The 11225-nt window shown below is 36.0% G+C and overlaps 2 protein-coding genes across 3 annotated transcripts; one reads left to right on the top strand and one right to left on the bottom strand.

Annotated features, from left to right (window-relative positions):
- The first annotated feature begins 677 nt into the window (after positions 1-677).
- Positions 678-2788, top strand: LOC104222638 (uncharacterized). Its single transcript, XM_009773883.2, has 2 exons — positions 678-853; positions 1448-2788. Exon 2 carries the CDS (start codon positions 1477-1479, stop codon positions 2572-2574), a length of 1098 nt encoding a protein of 365 aa, XP_009772185.1. The 5' UTR covers positions 678-853; positions 1448-1476; the 3' UTR covers positions 2575-2788.
- Positions 2789-3386: 598 nt separating this feature from the next.
- LOC104222639 (25S rRNA (cytosine-C(5))-methyltransferase NSUN5) lies at positions 3387-10746 on the bottom strand. Of its 2 annotated transcripts, none has more exons than XM_009773884.2 (13): positions 10398-10746; positions 9443-9501; positions 8220-8270; positions 8004-8139; positions 7630-7715; positions 6926-7024; positions 6730-6783; positions 6494-6638; positions 5923-5984; positions 4849-4936; positions 4679-4750; positions 4422-4583; positions 3387-3746 (listed from the first exon to the last, which is right to left on the bottom strand). In XM_009773884.2, the coding sequence occupies exons 1-13, from the start codon at positions 10636-10638 to the stop codon at positions 3547-3549; spliced, it is 1455 nt and encodes a 484-aa protein (XP_009772186.1). In that variant the 5' UTR covers positions 10639-10746; the 3' UTR covers positions 3387-3546. The 2 variants fall into 2 exon arrangements, 1 of the variants encoding a protein (XP_009772186.1); XR_011401742.1 differs by having other exon boundaries at positions 3611-3746; positions 4679-4758.
- Between the last annotated feature and the right edge of the window lie 479 nt (positions 10747-11225).

Raw genomic sequence — 11225 nt, 5'->3', positions numbered from 1 at the left:
TATTCTATTTATTAGGATGTTGGTCTCATTTGTTCACCACTTTTTAGTTATCTTTGTTTGAGATTGATAGTTCTGCTTGATGGTTTTTTTCCTGCAGCTTTATTTACTTTTTGGTGTTATGGTAGTGAAATATTATGGTGGTTGGAGGAGAAGTTTTGGTGGGATTTTGGAATTGGGGGTTGGTGATGATAAATGAAAAATGGTTGCTGCTAGGTAATTTATGAGGAGAAGATGACTTATTGGAGTATTATTACGGAGGAGGAAGGTTTAAGATAGTGTAGGAGCTGATATGGTGGAAAAATGGAGAAGATGATGGAACACAGTTTGTTTTTTGGGTGGGGGTGGAGGGATTTAGTGAAAATAGAATTTTTTATGGTCAAATGCATTTTTAATATTTAATTAATTGAAAAATGGCATGTTTATGTCATTCACGCGCTCAAGGAGACTGAGAAACACTTTCTTTGTCATGTCATAGTTTTGTGTCTAATTGGTATGAGAATTGCCTAAGAAACGTGTCTAATTGGAAAGAGACCTAGTTTAAGTGTCTAAGTGAAAGATTGTGCCAACTTTAGGTGTCTCCTGTGTATTACGCCCCTTGCCAACCTTTATTTTATAATATTTCTTATTAACTATGACTTTTTAGTTTTTAGTGCTGAGTAGCTGACTATTTTTCTTATGTATTAAACATTAAACATAAAATATACTCCCTAAAGTTTCCTTCTTTCTACTCCCCCTGCTGTGCTGTGCCACCCTCCGCCGCCGCCAGTGCCGTTCACTGTCAATCTCTCCCCGTCGCCGTGCCGCTGCGCAGAGATTCTATTTCTGGCATCACCGACTGGCTGGGTCCGTAATTGTGAGTCTCTCTCTGAAATCATCAAGCTAGCCCTATTACATTTCTCTTGTTTTCACATTTCTGGTCCCATTTTAACTCTGCACTATTCTGCTTCTAGATTTTATTCAGTATCATTTTTCAATAGATGACGGACAACTAATTTTATTTTTTCTAGAAGAACAGCTCTAGTAAATCTTTTTGCAGACCTAGAAAATATAAATTGTTCAGTAAGTTGCTGTTTTAATCATCATTCTAGAATGGGAGATTCATTTCTTTTCTGTAGAAGGAAAATTAAAAGCCTGGTGTAGTTCTGATTTTGGGAGTGATACTGATGTAATCTTTTAGAGTTTCTGGAATCCTTCCAGTTTTACAGAATTCTTAGTTGGTAATGGCTTACTCATGTTAATTTACAACATTTAACTTTTACTTACTAAAAAAAAAATTGATTCTGTTTCAATGTTCAAGAGTGCTTATTATTATAGGTCTTTGCCTTGAGTATCGAAATATGCATCTATAGCAAGCCCTTTTTCTTGTACGAAATACATACTCCAATATTTTAGTTCTGGGCTTATACCAAATTACTAAATTGAGTTGGATTGAACTTTTGTATTGTAGGGAGTGTTCGTAAATTCTTGTAAACTGTGATGGATATATTTCTGAAGAAGTTGGATCATTCTCAACCAAGTTCTAGTTCTAGTTGTCCATCCCTGAGTCCGACGATAGCTCCAGAAATTCGTACGAGTGCCAATCTTTCCCATCTTATAGATGAACTTAATTTGGAATCACTTAAAGATGATCCAGGAGAGAGAATGCCCCTTGTTAACTATAGCCCTCAAATACGAGAAGAAGTGAGAAAACACTACATTCAGAAAGGTCCTTGTCAACCTTCCAAGCATCAATTTCCTAAAACTAAAATTGGAAATAAAATGCGTCAATTTAATTCAAGTTGGTTCGAAGGTCCATTTTCTGGATGGTTGGAGTATAGTGTGAAGAAAGATGCTGCATATTGTCTATGTTGTTATTTGTTCAAACATGAGTTCATTCATGGAAGTGCGGGTGAAGTTTTTACGAAAAATGGTTTTAGGGCTTGGAATAAGGCTCTTGAAAGATTGCGTTTGCATGCTGGTGAGGCTAATAGTGTCCATCATAAATGTTTCAATAAGATGCTAGGTTTGTCAAATCATCATCAATCAATCCAAGCTGCTTTTGACAAGCAATCCGAGAAGTTAAAAAGTGAGCAACGAATGCGTTCGGAAGCCTCAGTTGATGTTGCAAAACTTCTATTGCATTATGGATTGCCGCTCTTCCACACTCTCCAGCACCTCATGGATGCCGCCAGTGACGACTCGGACAAGTCCATCAATGCCCCAGCAAGAGACTGTGCATGTGACGCTAAGGCCATGGCTGCAACACCAGCGGACATGAAAGAGTGCCCAAATTCCTATGTTTTAATTGTGGATATGCCCGGGTTGAAATCTGGAGATATAAAGGTGCAGGTGGAAAATGACAATGTGCTGCTGATAAGTGGAGAAAGGAAGAGGGAAGAAGAGAAAGAAGGGGGAAAGTATATTAAAATGGAGAGAAGGGTTGGGAAGTTCATGAGGAAGTTTACATTGCCGGAGAATATTAATACTGATGCAATTTCTGCTGTTTGTCAAGATGGGATTCTGACTGTGACTTTTGAGAAGTTACTTCCTCCTCGGCTAAAGAAACGCAAGACTATTGAAGTTAAATTTGCATGACATGGAATGAATAGTCTGTTTCCTTGACATGGGAAGTGAGAGTGCGTCTGTTTTGATGACTGATTGTGTCATAACTAGGAACACTAATCTTTTACTCTTTTTTACGTTTTCCATGTTTTCTGAAGTATTATGAATGCAACATGAGGAACCATATGTTGCTTGTAACAGGCATGATATCTGTTGTTTTTGTTAATACAGTGAAATGCTTCTATCACTCTGCCTGTTTCCTCAAATCACATAAATGCAATTACTTTTTCTTTAAACAAAAAAATGGCTTTTCTCCCCGGTGCAACTTTGATCGGATAGTAACATTAATTCATTTATAACTAAAGCAGAAATATTGTCCTTGTCATCCATAATTTTTCATTTTAAAAAAGGCTTAATTTCTATAGATTAAAGGTGTAATGAATCTTTACACTATCTTATGCAATTGGGGAAGCGGCTTAATAAACTGGAGTAGGGGTGTTAAATGGACAGACGGTGTCAAGTTGGAGCAGATTAGTATTACATCAAGAAATGAGATACGACCAACTCTTTGAAAGTCTGATTCGGTTAACATGAGAGGGAGATACAACAAGCTGGTGCTAGTTTTCAACGCTAAATGACTTTCTTCTTTGTCATTTTTTTTCCTAATGAGGTTTATAATCAGATTGCTAAAAAAGTAATTACTGTGTCATTAAGTTGGAATATGTCCTGAGGTCTGTTTATTTCTTTTAGTTTTCTTTCTTTTTCCTTTCTCGCTTGGATAAAAGCATCTTATAAGTTAAGTTAAACAATAATGTGACAAAAATACAAATAGGTGTAGACGCCCATTGCAGGTAAGATTTTGCCATTTAACTGTTCAGTACACAATTAGATACCTGAAAATGGAATAACAAAACTTCGGCACAAAACTACATTTCTGGACAAAAATTCTGGTATTGTCTCTGGGGTTTTATCATTTGTGAATTGCCTGTTTGAAAGAAGTATAAACTAGGACTGCAAGAACAAACCGAAAGTTTTGAAGTGGAAGAAAGAATTTATTCTTCTTTTCTTCCTTCGTTGAATAGCTCGTAAAGTGTATGCAACATCTCTGCTGTGCTTGGCTGGAGTGCTCGCTCCCTTTCTAACAAATAAAGCAATAAAAAAGCCCTCCTTGTCCTCTATGAGATCCGTTCTCAGCAAATGTTGAGCTGCGAAAAAATAAGAAAAATGAAAAATAAACATAAAAACACACCCGAAGAGTCCAGTTTCCAACACTGCACAATATCTATGTAACAATAAGAACAATAAGGGCTAAATCAGACATTCAAGACAAGTTTTGTGCAGGAAAACCCAGAATTTACCAGCCCAAAACAGGAATCTAGTTTCTAAAAGAAACTGAGATGTTGTTCTTTGGAATGGTATTATATATATCTAGGAATCTCATATACCTACATGATTTCCTGTTGCCTTTAGTGAGAAGCAAATACTATATACAAGACGTGTGTATTGAAAGTACTATAACATAGTCTAATCTTCTGCTAAATGACATGCTGGGCTTCCGAAGATAAAAGATGTCACCTCGGAGGTATATAATTGCTACAGTTTAAGCTAACCTATGAAATCTGGCTTAGAATATTAGCAATTGAATACAAAAACATTTGATGCCAGGAATGCTCAGAGCACTTGAAAAGCATAAGAAGAATAAATATTCTTTTGCACTTTCTTCATTTTTCTACTTTGACCAAGTTTTGGAAGGGGGATTGATTCTGAGGACTAGGGTCAGATGGGCACATATAAGGAAGCTCTTGAGATATGAATTAAACTAAAACTTGACAATGATGGTATTTGAGAGATGATAAAGCATTCAGCTGAAAATCACTCACATCCATCAAAAACTGGATGACCTCGGCGAGGCCATTGGGGAAAGACTGTCGTCAGTTCAAAACCATAAGAAGAAGCAAGAGGCAGAACAGAGTTGATTACATCTTCATTCTCAACTTGGTTAATAGAACATGTGCTGTAAACAACTCTCTCAACAGCTGGAACTACATCAAGATGAGAAAATAAATTCATCAGTCGCACAAATATAACATAGATGGACTTGCGAATGGCTTAGCCAAAAAAAACGTAAAAGTCTCACAAGATAATGCATGTTCCAAAGCCTTTTTCTGGAAAGCAGCGAGCTTTTCTTGTCTATGTACATCAGAGGAATCTGCAAAGCTTTTCCAGAAAAATTGTTAAAAAAGAAATAAGTGAAGGGTTCGTTACACAAAGAGAAATAAAAAATGAATACAGGATGAGCAAAGTCACCTGCAGTATATGAGGGGAGCAGATGATCTAATCTATCAACAACTGTCCCAGATCCAGAACATGATGGATCTAAAAGTATTGCTTGAACCTGGTGTCAGGTAAAATTCCATTCAAAAACTCCAAACAGAAAACAGAGGGTTACAAAGTTGAAACCATGCTTGCTAAATATATATAAACTGGTACTTTGTCAATTTTTTCCCTTACTTTTTCTGTGCATGTGTAAAACCGTCACTCGGCAGGAACATTAATTAGAGCAAAACCAGCATTACCCCAGATAAAATATCCATCTTGATGGCTAGATCACTGTATAACAAGCACTAACTGATATACTTTTCCACACTGTCCAGAAACAGGAAGGAGTTTTTCTTTTTTGCTGCTCGTTCTGGTGTAACACACTAAAGTCATCTGCCTATATTTTGAGTGTTTCTTAGAAAAACTAACAATGAACAATCAAAGGCTTTATCATGTTGGTCAAAGTATGTCCAACTCATAAAAATTGCCCTCCCTCCTGTCTGTTGATACACTATTGTGTCAGAGAATCCTCCGATGCAGAAAAAAGAAAAGGACTATGTGCTTACAAACTTTTGGAATTATTTTAAGTTGTCTTGATAGGTAACTGAAATACGGTGTAATTTAGGTGCATAGAAGTGTCAAAAGATATAAGAACTCTCCTTCTTCCTTTTATCAACTAGGCTTTAGGTACTCATTTAGGATCCTTCAGCTCTAGTCCCATTTAAACTTGCTTCTTGGAGTACAAAAGAGTTCATCGTCACAAATACTCCTCATATGGGCGATGTCACATCACATCAGTAAAATTTGTATTGCTTTAGAAACTAGCATCCATCAATTCTATAACATATCAAGTGCTTTACAATCTATACTGCAGAACTTTCTTAATGATTAATATGTCAAATCATGTTTGTATTAGGCCAACCCATTACTTCATTCCAGTGCTGCAAGTATAATAGATTGATTAACTGGACAGAAAGTAAAAGATGTCATTTGGTAAGTTGATAATATCTAACAATCAACAACACTTCATTCCCAAAAAAAAAAAGTGTCTCGCATGTTTACCTTTGAGTATGCTGGATCCTCAGGACTCAAGTTTAAGAAGTCCTCATGCTTGACTTTCACGTCTTAGGATGTGTTAAGTTATCGGGGCATATTACGGTATACAAAGTTGAAAACAAACAAAACCCAATTAGACGAAATATCATATAACTAAATGGTTTTATGAATTATTTGAAAGTGGTTATTGAAACAAAAGATTCATGAGTTTCAAAATGCTTCCGATACATGATTACCACAGGAAATCCATGTAGAAATAAAGTTAAAAGTCCTATTTCCTCAAAAATAAACTTCAGACGCCTAGTGCAGAATGGTGCTTATGTTATTAGAAGTTGAGAGTCGTATAAAACTAATAACTTCAGCCAATTTGACTGAATAAGTGCGCGAAATTTTAGGGAATTATTTAAAATGGGGATAATATAAACCAAAAAAGTTAAAACGACAGAAGCACACAATTTTAAGGGCTTCCAGTACACTTTAGGTGGTCCATCTACAAATCAAGTGATGGTCAAATTTGCTGCGGAGCAATCATATGTGGTAAGATGGACAGGATACTAGAAAGCTGCTAAAAGGATACTAGTTGGTCCAGCCAGTTTAACAGTGTCTTTCAGACGTTTAACCCTTTCTTTATTAAGTTCACAAGCAATAATCTTTCCTTTTCCCTTCATTAGAGCAGCAAGATGAACAGTTTTGTTCCCTGGTGCTGCACATGCATCAATGACCTTCACAAGAAAATAAGCAATCATGAACAACCAAGTGGTAAATGAAAATCAAGGGAAGACCTAACAACTCTTTTTCCATGTAATTAATTACCTCCCATCCGGGTTTAGGCCCAAGAGCAACTGCAACCATGGAACTCGCCTTACCCTAGTAGAACAAGGACATTACTTGGATGTCAATGCAAGATAGAATAGAACCCAAAAGAGGGGGGAGGATTGCATACTAGGAAACTCCTTATTGTATTCGCATTAAAATTCCAGATCTAAGAAAAGAAAAGAGAATTTTGCACCTGCAAAAACACACTTCCATTTTTCACCAAAGGATGATCATGCAGGTCAGTCCTTGGTGGAAAAATCAACAGGTCAGGAACCATGGCATCCTGACAGACCTATTGCAGAACATAAACATAAATAAACTTCATAATAACGAAACATAGCAATAATAATATCATTGAACTGAAAAACATGAAGAAATCATGGAAATAGATACTTTGAGTTTTACCAATCTTCAGTAGTTACTGAGTATCTTTTCGTCTGCCCTCTCTCTAACTCATTCCCCCCCCCCCCAAAGTTAATGTTCATACATCACTTACCGAATGAGGACTCACTCTTCAAGTTCTAGGACAAGTAGAAACCCCCCCCCCCCTTTTTTCTTCTTCTTCCAAGTTTTTTCTGAAAGGAAAATTTTTAACTTTAGGACCTCAATATGTTAAAATTTCGTCTTTTCTCTCAATATTTCAAAACTAAACGTCCATGGACACCCTAGGACTATCATACCTAATTAGAGGTATGAAATAAAAATAGGCCAGCTATCAATAAAAAAATCTAATAAAATAGCCTGGTAAATTGGAAAGGCGAACGTCTGGATCAGATTTTGGCTTAGGATGTTGACACAAGGAATTACCTCCAATACACAAAATGACACTAAAGTTAATTCAAAAATCCAGGCAGTGCAAAATAACTGCTGCATCTAGCGGTTATACTTATATCATACCTCATACTGTTTCTTAAATTCGAGCAGGGCACACTCTACGTCCATCTTCAGAGTATTTACACGAGCATAACGAGGTTTCGGAAGGTCTGCAATAGAAAATGGGAAACAAGATTCTGGTGACAATTTCAAGGCTGCATTTTATGCTCAATTGAATAAATACACAAAGTGATAATCCAACAAACTCTTATTAAAAAAAGAATCCACCACACAAAATAGAATATAGACACTTTTACCATCTATTTTTTTTTATAAAGAAACAATCTTAGTCCAATTATATTTTATAAAGTCTGTTTTACAAGTTTGAACTATGTACATCTCAATGTTTGATCCATAGAGATAACCACCATTAACAGGATAAGAGTCAAAACACATACCTGAGATTTTATAAGAAGTCATCAAATCTGAGACATGTTTTACTTTCTTTCGCACTAAAAGCTTGGCAAGAGCTGCCTGCAACACATCCTTCCGCTGGAGAAGAATTTTTTCTGCATCACCAGCTAATAAAGCCTCCTGTATAAACAGATGGACGTAAACAAGAAACCAAAGCAATGAAAGAATGAAACACACTGGGTATGTATATTGATAAATACCTGGCCAAAAAGAATGTCATACAAGATTATATACATTAATTCTTCTTGCCTCTGCAACAACATTACCAGCAGTATTTAATGAACAGTTAACGTTAAGTAAGCAGCAGAACAACATTAGCAGCAGAAGTTTGCCCAAAGTCTTTATCTTGACTACGTTCTGTCCACCGTAATGTATAGGTATATATTAACATTTTTCCTTCCAAAACTACGGGAAACCTCCATAGCAAAATCTCAGATTTCTAAATTGCTGCTTCGGAGTTATATGGATATTTCATATTGCAATAATTCACTACGTCCTATTGTGCAGATAAATCCGAACTATTACACACCAAAGATGTCAAGCAATATCCAACATGTGAGATAGTTGATACAAACTGGGATAAGCATTATGTTAAGAATGTAGTACTTCAGGAAGCGAGTGAAAGATGAATAAGGAGAACCTAGCTTACCTAGGTGGTAGGCAGTAGAAACACTAAACTGAACCTACAGTTAAAAGTCAATCAGACAATAATAAGACTCTCCTCTGCTTTTCATTTTGAGTTGAGCTGGTAGCCTGTCGCACCGAGTTATTTGAAATGCAAACACCATATTTTACTTGTTAGTTCATATCGTATAAAACGATTGTTCTTGGGATTGTGAAATATCAATAAGCAGCATTCAAGAAACAAGTTCTATTTCGACATGAACAGAAAGTTCAGAGGTTGCCAAGATAAACTTGAAAATGACAATGACCACTAAAATTTTTATAATTGACAACTTATGCCAGATAGATAAAATCATTAGTGATTTGAAATATTTGTGGAGCTTAAGCTCTTCCAAGAAATCTATTAGAAAGCCTTTTACTTTGGATAATCTGTTATTTAATGAATGTATGATGAAGGCATGAAGCTACTTGACATTTAAGAGATGTTGGCACTTTTAGCACTTGTAGTCATCAGTCTGTAGATAAATCGTTCTTATTCAAACAATATAAAATGATGAAACATATTTAATTATGGAAAAGAGAAAAAGAAGATATTCAAATGATGAAGCACCAAAGGATGCCTCGAGCACAGGTTATTCAGAATATTACTCGAAAAAAGAGAATGAAAAAGAGGAAGATCTTTCAAGTAAACAACAAGAATTTCTCATGTCCAACAGTTAAGCCCCTATATCATGCAATGAGAGAAGTTAAAGTGCCAAAACCCGACAATCAATCAAAATCCAGAAGTTGATTTTCCAACCTTCCACTTGCTACTCAGCACATTGGCAATGTCAAAGACATCCTTGATAATGGGAAGATCTGCAAAAAGGAAGAATCCAGTACATTTGAAATAATGAAGCCAAGGAAAGGACCTTTTCCATAGGTATGAAGATGGCATGATTTTCAGTCACTCAGTTGATACTAAAGTCATTTCAAAAGAAAATACCTTCCAATATTTTTATGTTAAGGCCCTTGAGATTTAAAAATCCAAACGACAACTCAGTTCCATTAAAGTATATGTACTAATTTGAATATTTGAGAAGAGTAGAAAGAAAAAACCGAAAACAAGTACATTAAAACCTCCAAGAGAAAGCTATGAAGCATGCTTCTTACACTATATCAACAAGTAAAAGCGAGAAGGATGAGCAGATGCTTCTGACTACAGGGACTACCATATTATTCCGTTATTGTCATTTAAAGTCGATCTTAAGCGGCACAGATAAACAGTGAACATGGTCCAGACTCCAGCACAAAAATTTTGTTCATTCCTATCAAATAGAAACTCAAAAAATATCCTCAATTATCAATTTTGGCTACAGTATTTCAGAGTTTACACACGTATTTCCAACAAATTTCAGGTTAATACCCATAAGCTTTGAATTCAATATCTCGTATGATCACTTATTAGTAGCAAAAAAACAGCCGACTCACTCTTATATGGTTAAAAACTAGGATGATTTCCCAAAATGCAGTTAACACAGCAAGCAGACAAGCAATTTTGGACAGTCAAACATGTATTCACTGGCACTTAGCAGTTGTATGGTAAAAGTAAAAACCCTTCAGTCTAATTATAAGAAGTATCATTCTTCTTTAGCTATCTAAACAGTAGTATCCTACCATTTTGTGATAGTAAACATTTGAGGATGAACTCTAACATTCTTCTTTTAGCTCCCTAAGCATACACTCTAACAAGTATTTAGGAAATGTGAACTTACATTTGAGGGTTTGACAAACCAAAGCATAGGTAGCTTTTTTGTTCCTAACGGAAGGACTATACACCAGCGACTTGATGGACCCGACGGCTCGACGCCGAGAGTCTCCTTGTAGAATAGTACGCAAAACCTTGGCGGCTTCTCTACGTGCAAAGTACGCCGACCGCTCGGCGTTGCTCATCCGCTTCTGGTTCGGCTTATTCGCCGCCGGTTTAGTGTTCCCTTGCGGCTTCTTGCGCGCCATTAATTTCGACTCCGGCTGGTCACCGTGGAGGGAGAAGGAAGAAAGAAACTGATTATGGGCTTTGGGCTAAATGCTTTAAGGAAAAATTGACACCTGATGACAATACATAAGGGGGAATTGGCAAATTTTTAGCCTTATATTAAATTTTGGCAAAAGTAGCCCCAAATAATTAGCATTTTATAGCCAAATCCTAAAACTACCCTATTTTATTATTTATTCTCCTAACCGTTTGCTGCTCTCCCTCTTATTGTTCGCTGGTCCCCCTCCCCCTTCTTGTTCGCTGCCTCCCCCATTCCCCCATTCCTTCCCTGTTCTAAATGAGATTAAAATGGTGGATTAACTCTATCATTAGTTTACTCAGTATTACCCATCAAATACAGAGGAGCGAAGCTTTAATATAGAGCGACAAATTAATATGTGCATACAATATATATATATATATGTATGTATATATATATATATATGTATGTATATATATATATATATATATATGTATGTATGTATTCATAAGAAATTATATATTATACATTGGTATATGCATGAAGGAAAGTAATTTTTGATATACATTTTAATATACACGAAGAAGG

The sequence above is a fragment of the Nicotiana sylvestris genome, chromosome 8, assembly GCF_000393655.2.
Source record: "Nicotiana sylvestris chromosome 8, ASM39365v2, whole genome shotgun sequence".
Classification (NCBI taxonomy): domain Eukaryota; kingdom Viridiplantae; phylum Streptophyta; class Magnoliopsida; order Solanales; family Solanaceae; genus Nicotiana; species Nicotiana sylvestris.
Note: the sequence above shows the minus strand (reverse complement) of the source record. Positions and strands in the feature narration are given on the sequence as shown.

Bases quoted from the DNA above. Each gene is read 5' to 3' on its own strand.
- LOC104222639 (XM_009773884.2), bottom strand. From the start codon at position 10,638: ATGGCGCGCAAGAAGCCGCAAGGGAACACTAAACCGGCGGCGAATAAG. The intron at 4,937-5,922 runs GTAAACATGCGA...ACCTGACACCAG, and splicing joins AGGATCCAGCATACTCAAAG to GTTCAAGCAATACTTTTAGA. The intron at 3,747-4,421 runs GTGAGTGATTTT...ATTTTTTCGCAG, and splicing joins TCATCCAGTTTTTGATGGAT to CTCAACATTTGCTGAGAACG.
- LOC104222638 (XM_009773883.2), top strand. From the start codon at position 1,477: ATGGATATATTTCTGAAGAAGTTGGATCATTCTCAACCAAGTTCTAGT.